This window comes from Juglans regia, chromosome 16 (genome assembly GCF_001411555.2).
Source record: "Juglans regia cultivar Chandler chromosome 16, Walnut 2.0, whole genome shotgun sequence".
Classification (NCBI taxonomy): domain Eukaryota; kingdom Viridiplantae; phylum Streptophyta; class Magnoliopsida; order Fagales; family Juglandaceae; genus Juglans; species Juglans regia.
This window is the reverse complement of record NC_049916.1, coordinates 20,273,493-20,285,828: the sequence shown is the minus strand read 5'-3', so window position 1 is coordinate 20,285,828 and position 12,336 is coordinate 20,273,493. Positions and strand designations below refer to the sequence as shown.

General features: G+C 36.3%; 1 protein-coding gene and 1 pseudogene across 1 annotated transcript; one reads left to right on the top strand and one right to left on the bottom strand.

Moving 5' to 3' along the window:
• Window positions 1-2,303: 2,303 nt before the first annotated feature.
• Window positions 2,304-4,954, bottom strand: LOC109022084. Its single transcript, XM_019004885.2, has 3 exons — window positions 4,539-4,954; window positions 3,389-3,462; window positions 2,304-2,611 (listed from the first exon to the last, which is right to left on the bottom strand). The coding sequence occupies exons 1-3, from the start codon at window positions 4,803-4,805 to the stop codon at window positions 2,524-2,526; spliced, it is 429 nt and encodes a 142-aa protein (XP_018860430.1). The 5' UTR covers window positions 4,806-4,954; the 3' UTR covers window positions 2,304-2,523.
• A 5,103-nt stretch (window positions 4,955-10,057) lies between these two features.
• Window positions 10,058-11,353, top strand: LOC108981621 (annotated as a pseudogene).
• Window positions 11,354-12,336: the final 983 nt, after the last annotated feature.

Genomic DNA, 12,336 nt, shown 5'->3' with positions numbered 1-12,336 from the left:
CATCCCGCATTTAGTGCTTGGGGTGTAGCACAGAACTACCAACGTAGGCTTGACGCGTGTCTTTCTTGAAAAAGAATATATATTTATATTAGGCGAAACGGTTATTGGTTGAACGGGTTTTCCGAAACGTTGCTGCTGCTGCCACGTATCTGCTTGGCTTACTTCGAAAGCTACATCTGTTAAAAGGTAACAAAAATGATAGACTTACCTCCTTAACAATTTATTTACAATTATGAATTAAAATAATATATATTTTAAAATTTAAGTTTGACTTTTATTTTAATTTGATATTTTTAAATATTTAAAAAATATTATTTTATTAAGAATAATAATTTAGGAAAATGCTGAATCTAGATCTTACCCTACTTCTCTACTACATAGTGCCTACGTGGGTTTTTCTTATTTTCTGCCTTCTGCACTCTTGAGGAGCACGTCTTGTCTTTGAGCTCTCTCCTATGCGCCCAAAGCCCTCTCTCTCTCTCTCTCTCTCTCTCTCTCTCTCTAGGGAGGTGAAGAAGCAATCAATGTCTTTCGCAACTCCCCACTTGACCCATTCTTCCGATTCTGACCCACTTGACTCAAACACGATCCTGATTCCTTCATGTCCTGAGACCTTGATCAGTTTTTCTAAATCCTCGATTTAAGAAATCAACCACTTGGATGCAAACCCATTTTACCCGGTTGATTTTGCGACACCTGACCCAATTCAAAAAACAATTTCAATGTTCAGACCTTAGCTCTTTGGTAGGCAAGGCTCCTAGATTCAGAGCTAAATAAGAGGAATTGGACCTAGGCTTTGGAATTCCTAATCCAAGTCCCAATTAATAAAAATTTATTTTTTCTTCCCTTGGTGCTCCAAATCTTTGGCTTTGTCGTTCGTCGCTTTTGGGTGCGGAGGGAAGAGCTCGGGCGCGGTGGGGAGAGCGTCGGGTTGGGTCGGCGCGAAGGGGAAATGAGTCTGCTTGTAGTTTTAATCTCAACTGATATTGAAATGCACGTGAACTGGGTAGTAAACAAAACGTAATTAAAAACGTTTGGATAGTAAGATGAAAATGAAATGGTTTTAGATAAAAATTAAATAAAATATATTAAAAAAATTAAATTATTTATTATATTTTATATAAAAATTTGAAAAAGTTAAAAAGTTAAAAATTAAATTAAAAATTATTATAATATTATTTTTTAATAGTATCATTATTTTTAGATTTAAAAAAATTAAATTATTTATTATATTTTATATGAAATTTTAAAAAAATTATAATGATAAAATGAGTTGAAGTCACTTTTTAATCTAAAGCTAAATGTTCAAGCTATGTTGGCTTAATTTTCCTAGAGGCAAATTTGAATTTATCGTCAAGCTACATTGTATATTGATGATCAATTCATACAAGTTGGTAAGTTCACAACGTGAAAATAGTAAGAATAAATTTAACTCATTTGATATAATAGTTGGAATGGAGCCAAAAGAAGCCAAACAATTTATGATTACTACAAAGTTTTTGATAGAAAATATTAAGGCCTCATTTGGTTTTACAGATGATCTCAACTCATCTCATTCCATCTCATCTCATCTTAACATTTAAATACATACACTTTTCAATTTTAAATTTTTAAAATTTTCATCTAATCATTATCTAATCACTACAATTTTTCCAAACTTCTAAACAAAATATAAAAAATAATTTAAAATTTTCAAATTTCAAAACAAAAATGATATTAAAAAATAATATTCTAATAATATTTTAATTTAATTTTTTTTCTAATTTTCCAAAACCCCATAAAACATCTTAATTCAAATCAATTCATTACTATTTATAAATTATCTTACTACTATTTATAGATTTTTTATATCATCTCATTTCATATCATCTTAACCAAAAGTCCTATACCCCTTCAAAAGTGGTTGTATTAAAATGTGATAGAGGAAACGGTGATGTTAGGTTGCCATCCAAATGTGTCCCCAAAAGTGCCCCTAGTACATTTTTAAATGAGTAATTTTATATACAATGATAAAATGCGTAAACACTGCATAATTACTTTGAAAAAAGTAAAGTCGACTATTAAAAAATTAATTTTTTTCATGTAAGTCTAATATTTTATTCACTTTTTTTAAAACGATTACTCAGAAGTTGCACAATTCACAATTGTAAATATCTTTTCTCTTTTTAAATATTTAAAAAAAATATATATATATATATATATATATATATATATTCACACACTGGGAGCACTTTTAGAGGGCACATTTGGAGGGCAACCAAATTATATAAAAATGCCCTCTATTTAAAAATTAAAAAAAAAAATTGCAAAAAAGGTTGTCTCTATCACAACGCATTGAATTATCCACATACCCATATTTCACCGGATGAGGTTCTCAGGATAATAAAAACATTTAGACGGGAAAAAAAAAAGAACCGGCTCAATGTAATCTGCATTCCTACGAGAAAGAAGTATAAAAATCCAACCACTCCATGAATGTATGTTGGAAACTGGAAAAGGTTAAAACACTGGCTAAGAATTTGATCATCTGGTTGCATCATTTTGCTCATCAACACTTCCTCTATTTCCACTGCAACAGTAGAAGTGGGGCAGCTTGACCCGACCACAGCCCCTGCGACGGAGCATTATAAATTGGGAAAAAAAAAAGATGGATCGTCAATACAAACATACTTATTAAATATCAAGCTAAGTTTATATTTACTTATTTAATTTGTCAGTAAGTGTTGGTCCAAGACAAGCATCAGGTGGCGGATTTACATAAGCACCTACGAAACTTCTACTGTTAATGTCATATTAGATCTATTGCTTATGTAAATAAAGGAAAAGGGTGGTGCACCAAGTCTGTCCATATTACATATTTTCAAATTCATGTAAATAAAGGCGAAGGCTTTCAAGAAATGATTAGCTTGAGCTGATTTCCTTCTTCTTTATAATCAATGACCCCTCTCTGTTTTGTTGTGAACACCATGTCTCTGCCTCTCTATTCTAACATACAGAAAAACCTTACTAACCAAATGCTTTGTCAGCTCACTGTAGTGCTGCAAACTTAATCTGGATAAAAGTTAATAATTCATTTACTCACGTTGAGGCTTCTCAAGTTCAAAGACAAACCATATGAGGCTAAAAAATGGACGACAAAGCCAAGAATGTTCCTTAATTTAATCTTATCTAACCATAAAAAAAAAGCTCCTTAATGTAAGCATAACAGGACCTGAGGGAGAGACTAACTGCTGTGCCATAGCTCTAAATTATGACAAAAACTTGAAACTGCAGCCAGAAGGCAATTCCCAAGAAGATACATTTGTTCAAGCAGAAAGGCAAGCAAACCTAATATTTATCCAAATATGACACAAATATTCACCAAAGTTAATCAACATAAAATACTTACTTGCACCGTATTATCACAGGAATAGGTTTCAAGGCCTTTGGTCCATTTCTTATGCCTCTCTTATGGGGAGAAACCTGCATAATATACAAAGCCTTTTACACATCGTGTTCATACACACAAAAAAGAAGAAGCATTCCTTGCATAAAAATCTCTATATGCAAACTAACGCAGTGAACACTAGCATTAAAGGAAGTGATACCTCAAACTAGTCAAGCACAAAAACCTACCAATCATGAATTGGAACCCAAGAACATGAAAATTGTGAAAGGACAAATTCAACAGGCAAATTAGAATCATATAATTGTTCAGAGAAAGTATCATGAATAGTCTTCGCTTCAAAGAAAATTATTGGTAGTCCTTACTCCAATGCACACAAAGTTGTAGAAAGAGACTGATGAATCAAATGCCACTCGTGCAGAACATATTGCACAAGCGAAATTGAATGTAGCCATAAAAAAAATTGCCATTGCCAAGATATTTCTGTTAGCAAATATTACAAATACTAAAAACAAAGACATAATGGTCAATACTTCCCCAAATACTCAGAAACAAAACACACTATCAGCAAAATTCTTCTATATTGAAAAAAAAAATGCACTATTAAAGCACATTAATGTAGAAAGAAAACACAATAAAATTTGAAGATTAGCAAAACACCTAATCGAAAGCTTGTCATAATTATGAACAACATATATAAGTTATTGCCTGAATCGCCACATAATATAATTGTAGCTCTTTAAAGTTAAAACACATCGAAGACATACCCGATTGGAAACTGAACCTCAATGTTAAAGACATCCAGAAGGTTGGATACTAATTTCGTTAGAGCTTTAACCCTCGTGATCATAACACTCAATAACCGATGAGAGGGATAGGGACGACAAATAGACAATTCATAGTCAAATCATTCAGTCAGAAAGTAGTCGCTCAGATTGCTGAACCCAAATTAATCCATCCGAAACTCCATCCTCAGTCCAAAGATGAATTGAATGAAAAAGGGAGTTTATTATTAAAAAGAAAATAGTACTACCCAAAACCCGTCTTCAATTCTAACACCCTAAACTCCAAACAGAAACATACGGAATTCCAAAGAAAGGACTCGAAGGAGAAGAAAATGTAGTGATGCTGATAACTGTAAGTAAGAAGATACCTTCCTCTTAGGGACAGCCATCAGCTCCATAGATCCAGCGTAAGTAAAATTTGGGAACTCGAACCCGATACTGTTGTTGTTGTTGTCGTCGTCGTCTCGGTCCCGATCGAACTCCGGCAAAACGAACGGTTGAGATGTGACCCCACGGTCGACGATCCCATCCAGCGGCGGAGGAAAAGCCATGATGTGGCTCAACCTCCGAAGCCCTAACGTGCACCCTATGTTACCCCCGGCGCTCCGAAGCATCGCCGCCATTTTCATGGCCATTGCTATAGTTGCTCGGCCCCTTAACCAACCAGTAGGCGGAAAAGAGGGAGGGGCATAGGTTTAATAGTTTATCATAAACGGTGTCGTTGATGATGGGAATGGCTAGAGGTTTAGTTCATGGAAAATGCGAGGGCCGCCCAGCAGTGCGTGTTTGATTTGTTTTTATTATTTCTTAAATACTTTTAATTATTAAAAAAAATACACAATTTTACTAATAATTATTTTCTTAACCACTAAAACAAATTAAAATATTGGAGCGGTAATTTTGAAAGGCCAAGTATCATTTTCCTTAGTTCTTGCAAAGTTGATAAATAGGTTGGATACTTTTTTTAAAAGAAGGGCACGAGGGTTCATTGAAATTGGTTTTTCTACTGGAAGTGATCATATTTATACTACATAAATATTTTAGTTACATAGAAATCTCATAAAAATAAATTTATAAATTAACGTAACATGTATAATATATTATATTGTAAAACTATTTTTATTATGAATTTAATACTATATTTGATAGAAATCGGATTGAATGAGATTAGATGATAGGATGTTGCAGGTGCCTCTCAAGTTAAGTTTGAGTTGGAGTGCAACTTCAGACCGGTCGGTGACTAGTGTCAATTTATACCAAACAAATCATAATTTGCCACGTAATAAGTGTAGTAAATTATAACATAGACTCATGCACAGGTAATTATTTTTTTTTACAGATCTAATTTACCTCCACCCTTCGTCGCTCTCTCTCTCCATCTTTCTCCCCCTCCCTCCCTCCCCTTGGCATGCTCTCCCTTTCATCAAATCTCTGATTGTTGCTCCTCTCAAACTCGACCGAAAGAGCTGTGGGCATTGACAAGAGGTGAGGGTATTTTCATTTGAAGTCAAATTTTCCACCGAAATCCATGGGGGCTAGGGTTGGGGTTTCCATGTACCCAACAATACATGAGCTCTCAGGTTGTGTACAATGCCAGATTGAGTATGACTGAATTATGCAGTTACTTCTTTTTATCAGCTAAATTTATGTCATATTTTGAAGCCAAATTCTTTTTGTTTATTAAGGTTGGTGGATGGAATATGGGTTGAATTTTCTAGTTTCGTATAGAAGTAATTGCCATTTGTTTGTTTCTTGATTTAAGCTTTCATAGTTCAGATTATCAGTATTTCATAAAAATGGATATTGAGCAATACTGGTTTTAGGTATTTAAAAAGAAAAAGGGCGAAAATAGCAGTTGCTTTGAGTGCTTTGAGGAGAGAGAGGAAAGGAGAAAGGGAGAAAATCACTGATGATGAATCTATTGTTGCATCTGCTGCTCCTCCGCCAAATGCTCTGTTGCTTATGCACTGTAGATCTGCTCCAGCAAAAGGTTGGTTGGTAGAGAAAGAAAACGAGGAAGAGGAGGAAGATGAAAATGAAGATGAAGAAGGTACTGGAAAGAGAGAAGGGAGAGGGGTTTAACTGGATGCGCATCCACCATAAATATGATAAATATACTATGTGTTGGATTTTTACTGGTAAGGTGTAAATGAGAAATACACACCCGAACGTTTTGAAGGTTTTCCCTTTGAGTTGTGGCTTCTACCACCATCCCATAATGAAGAATTTGGATCCAGGACTTAATACATGCCAAATCATTTAGGAATAATCCAAACACGGAAAATAATATCACATTTGGGGGTATTCCAACTTCGATTAAGTCGGTGCTCACCCTTAAAGGACATGTAGATTTATCCTAGTAAGAAAGAAAGGACAGAAAAAATGGGGAAACAAGAAAATAAGAAGGTTTAGTGCGCATGCAGACACATAAATGAGGTTTTAGGAATATAACTCCATATATTCTTGATTTAAAATAATAAATATTTTAGTCACAAAAAGATTTTATAAAATTAAACTTACAAACTAACGTGACTTGATATAATATGTTAGATTGTAAAATTATTTTTATTATAAAATAAGTCTAACATATCATATAAAATCATATCAATCTATTGATTTATTTTTATATAAAATCCATAAAATGAATGGTATAAGAGGTCTAGGGCTTCTTTTTGTTTGATATGCCTCATCTTTTCTAGAAAGAATAACTTTTCCTTTGCTCTCCCCTTCGCTACAGTCTCATTTTCAATAAGTTTATTATTTTTCTTTTTATAATCGTAACCCAATTCCAAATTCCAAACCCCAACTCAACAACTTTCTCCAAATAATTTGGAAATATAGTTATTTATGAATTATTTATAATTGTATATTTTACAATACACACTGGATCTAAATGTAACATGTAATATTATTGATATGATGGACAATCAAACTAATATTTTTTTTATGATTAATGTCACAACTTTTCTATCATGTCAATATTGTTACACTTGTATTAAATTTGGGGAGTAGCAAATATATATATTTTTTTATATAATCGAGGGTGTCTGGGCCAGCTTGTGCGTACTTCAACTAATCCCACGGAGCCCTGAAGTTAACGACCAGGTAAATCTCTAGTGGTCCTAAGGGGATTCGAACTGGTGACCATTGAGGAGCAAACCCAAGACTGGACCAACTGAGCTACCCCTCAAGGTTAGCAAATAAAAAGACTTGTGAAGGTGTCACCATTTCATTGTATCTTGAACTTATAATTCATACGTAACCCAATCCACTCCCATTGAGCTCCTCATCCTCATCCATCAGTAGCCATGGATGCAGCCTCAATAGGAGCTTCATCTATGAAAACCTTTTAAGTTCCTCACAATTTCAATCATAGAAAGAATTACTAGCCTAACTACCTTAACCCCCTTTACGGTTGCTTTCAACCAAATCTTGTTGGGGGTAGAGACTGGTTTTAGAGCTAAAAATCGAGAAACAGAGAGTCTGTTTAACGTGCGCTTGAGGTGCACTCGACAGTGGGCTCGAGCGGATCTCAACCCATGAGTTCGCTTGAGTCTCATGTGACAGTGGGCTCGAAGTAGACGCAAACCCTAGTGTTCGCTCAAGCCCTACTAGAGCCAATGTTGATTGATTGTTCGCTCGACATGCCGCTCAAGCTTAGAACTTAGTTTTTGCCAGATTAGGACTTCCAGCGCCGTTTACTATAAATATGTTATATTTGACTTATTTTATATGACTTTCAGCATATTTTGAGAGAGAAGAATTGTTAAGTGAGTGCATATTATGTGAGAGAGAGCAAGACACTAGAGAGTGTGAGTTGAGATTGAGTGATTATAATCTCCTATGGTTCATAAGATTTTTGTAACTCTGTGGACGTAGATAATTAGCCGAAACACGTATATTGTGTGTCATGTGCTTGATCGTACTTGCTTTTACTTTATTTATCATCGTTGGTGTGTGTGTGTTTTACACAACAGCTCGTATCAAGAGTCAAGGTCGGATCTGAACGAGAACAATGGCTGGAGATCAAGTGAAAGCACCCGGGATCAAAAAATTCGACGAAATTGATTTTGGGTACTAGAAAATGCAGATCGAGGACTATCTTTATGGGAAAATGCTCCATCTTTGACTGTTGGGAAAAAAGCCGGAGAGTATGGATGATGCTGAGTGGACCCTGTTAGATCAACAGGTTCTAGGGATTGTTCAGCTGACCTTGTCCAGAATAGTGGCACACAGTGTTAGTAAGGAGAGAACTACGATGTATCTCATGGCGACTTTGTCAGGTATGTATAAAAAGCCGTCAACGAATAACAAAGTGCAATTGATGAAGAAATTGTTCAATCTGAAGATGTCAGAAGGTATGTCTGTGGCCCAACACTTGAATGAATTCAACACGATCATAAATCAACTGTCTTTTGTAGAGATTGAGTTCGATGATGAGATCAAAATATTGATTCTCCTGGCATTGTTATCAAATAGTTGGGAGGCCATGAAGATTGTTGTGAGCAGTTCAGCCAACAAGATGAAACCAAACTATGACGACGTATGTGACATGATCCTTACTAAAGAGGTACGCAGAAGAGACTCGAGTGAGTTCTTCGGTTCAGGATCGACCCTGAATGTTGACAATCGGGGCAGAGGGCATGACAGGTCAAGCTCCAAGAGCATGGGGAAGAGTAATACAAGATCTGGGCAGCAGATTACGTGCTAGAGTTGTGGCAAGCCGGGCCACATTAAAAAAAATTGCAGGAATAAAAAAAGTGCTAAGAATGATGATGTGAATGTAGTGGCAGAAGAAATTCATGATGTCTTACTTCTTGCAATGCACAGTCCGATTGATGATTGAGTGTTGGATTTAAGGGCTTCGTTTCATAACACCTCATATTGAAAAATCATGCAGAATTATATTGTTGGTGATTTTGAAAAGATGTATGAGGCTGATGGAAAGGCACTGGATGTAGTGGAAGTGAGTGATGTGCACATCATACTTCCAAACAAGGGCATGTCGACTTTACAACAAGTCAGACACGTTCCGGATTTGAAGATAAACATGATTTCTGTAGGATAGCTTGATAACAACGGTTACGTAATAACGTTCTCTAGAGGAGTTTGGAAGATCATTAAGGGTGCGCTGGTCTTAGCGCATTGTAAGAGATCTAACTCTTTGTATTTTACATCAAGATCCAGTGATGTGCAGGAAAATACAAGAGTGCTAAAGGCAGACTTGATCACGTGAAACATATGAGGAAACCAAAGAAAGTCAGCTTTACTGTTCTGCATAAAAGCATGAGAAAGTTGACTAAGGTTGCCAAGATCGGTTTGAGGCCGGATACTCCTAGTGTAGTGGGAGTTGTGAGTCACCCAATGGATATACTAACTAAGGGTGATGTACATGGAAGACTAAAGTCGGGCTTGACTTCAGTTCATTTTCTGGCTTGAAGACGGGAGTTGTGAGCTGCAGAGATGATAGAGCTTGGCTGGAAACAGTGGCTGGCATGTAGGCCCTAGTGTTTGCTCGAGCCCCGCTCTAGCCAATGTTGATTGGTTGTTCGCTCGATGCGCACTCGACACGCTGCTCGAGCGAACAACGTAGTTTTTGCTAGATTAGGGTTTCCAGCGCCGTTTTCTATAAATATGTTATATTTGACTTGTTTTGTATGACTTTCAACATATTTTGAGCGAAAATAATTGTCAAGTGAGTGCATATTATGTGAAAGAGAACAAAAAGGCCCTAGAGAGTGTGAGTTGGGATTGAATGATTGTAATCTCCTCTGGTTAATAAGATTTCTGCAACTCTATTGACGTAGGTAATTTGCCGAACCACGTATATTGTGTGTCATGTGCTTAATCGTGCTTGCTTTTACTTTGTTTGTCATCCAAACCTAACATGCTCACTCTTTGTGCCTCAACATCTTACCCAAGGAACACTGTTCTCTATCTCGCTTGCTGCTCCACAAAACCACACGCCAGCACAAATAATGAAGAAGACCAAAGTTCGAATTCTTCAACATCCATTTCAAATGAAGCACTTTCTTCATCATCATCATCAATACCATCATCTTCGGATTCATCTAGAGGGTTGGTGTTTGGTTTGGGTTCCACAAACTCATGGGACGGTGCAGAAATTGAGTCAGTGATTGTGAAAAGGTTCCTCAGTGATGAGGAAGAGAGGTGGTACATGTGGTACCATTGAAGCTCTAATGGAAACCCAGGTTTGGACTCGATAGGCTTAGCGGTTTCAAGGAATGGAATTCACTAGGAGAGAGGCGGAGGAGTTGCTACATCGAACGGGGAAGCCAGTTTCGTGATGAATTGTAGTACGGATTTGTGGACCTTCGACACAGAGGGTATTAGGCCGTGAGGTGGCGGCGATGTCCAGTGCAAAGATTAGAGTTGTCAGTGCTGTTTATTGGATTTGCTACACTAGATAAAGTCCCTAGAAGGCAGAGATTTCTGATAATTCTTTTAGACTCTATTTGGGAAACCCAGAAAGATTTTGCATTGATGAGGTGAATGGTGGGAAGAGTGGAGTTGGGAAAATTTCAAAGTCTTTGCCTGGTTTAGCAATCAGTCAGGATGGGAGGCACTAGGCTAGAATTGAAGGTGAGCATCATATCGAAGCTTTGTTTGATGTGGGGTCTGAAAGAGAGTGGGATTCTTCGTTTATTGCCTGCCCGCAGGTTGTATTTCATGCCAAGGGTGATCTTAGAATGTATTACCATTCATTTGATGTGGAAAATGGGGAATTCGGTACTGGCATTGCGAGGTCAAAGGATGGTATTAGGTGGGTAAAGTTGGGGAAGACAATGGGAGGAGGAGAAAGTAGTTCTTTTGATGAATTTGGGGTGATGAATGCCTGAGTAGTGAGAAATCGGGAGGAGGGGACTTATGTGATGGCATATGAAGGTATTGTTGTTGATGGGAGGAGGAGCATTGGGTTGGCTGTGTCTTCAAATGGTTTCATGTTCATGATGAGGCAGCTCTAAGGCCATTAGGGGAAGACGGGTGGGATAATGAAGGAGTAGGATCCCCATGCTTGGTTCAAATGGATGGTGATGTAGACGAGTGGAGGTTGTATTATAGAGGTGTTGGAAATGGGGGAAGAACTGGGATTGGAATGGCAGTTTCTGCAGGAAGTGATATTAGAAGCTTTACAAGATGGTCTGGATTTCAGATATTATGACCTGTTGTTGCCAAAAAGGTGAAAAAAAAAGAAGAAAAGAAAACACAAAGAAAGAACCCTTTTTGTACTGTCTAATTGCAATATGGATACTCAATTTCAAATTATTAGTTCTTGTGAACATGAGCTCTGAATGCTTGTCCTGCGTATTTTGTCATTTAGTTTTATAGTAATTCTAAATAGAGAGATGATTTATACAAATTCTAAATAGACAAGTCTTGCATAATCTTTTGTAAAAAAATAGATTTAAAGAAAACAATTTCTTTTAATGAGACTTACTTTTTTATAAAGGGTCTATGCAGGACTTGTCCATCTGGACTGCCTACAACTTCAACATAATTGAAATAAGCTCTGCAGACTGCAAAATGGCTCTCAACAGACACATCCGGTTAAAACATGGGCCTGTAGTGCAGAGTTTTGTTGGGAGAGGCAAGGCTGTAGATGTTTTCACTGTTATTGAGCTTATTGCCATAATAATACTAAATTAGTTGTACTGTAAATTACAACGTATATTTGGGTTGTGCATCCGGATCCGGATATCCGGCCACAACTAGATCCGGATCCAGATTTTAAAAACCGGGCGGTTATCCGCTCGGATTAATCCGGATTTAATCCTGGCGGATAACCGGGTTAAATCCAGATATCCGGTTATAACCGAATATCCGGGTTAAATCCGGATAATAACCGGATTTAATCTTTTTTTTTTTTAAGACAAATTTATAGCAGGTTTTTTTAAAACAAATTCTAATACCATGCTTAAATTGTCCATATTTAAAAAAAAAAAAAAATTTAAACACTTTCTAAAGTTAATTTATAAAAAAAAAAATTAAATAAAAAAATAAATAAAAATACAAAATAAATAATATTGTTGTTACAAAATAAATATTGTATGGGATGTTATGACTAGAAATGGAAGTGGTATCCTCTTAATGGGACAATCTAATACACTTCTTGTCTTTTTAAGCAAACTTCCATAGGTAGTTTAC

Excerpts from the sequence above, each read along its gene's own strand:
- LOC109022084 (XM_019004885.2), bottom strand. The coding sequence starts at position 4,805 with ATGGCCATGAAAATGGCGGCGATGCTTCGGAGCGCCGGGGGTAACATA. Across the intron at positions 3,463-4,538 it reads TGGCTGTCCCTAAGAGGAAG|GTTTCTCCCCATAAGAGAGG; the intron begins GTATCTTCTTAC and ends TATATTATGCAG. Across the intron at positions 2,612-3,388 it reads CCTGTGATAATACGGTGCAA|GGGCTGTGGTCGGGTCAAGC; the intron begins GTAAGTATTTTA and ends GCTCCGTCGCAG.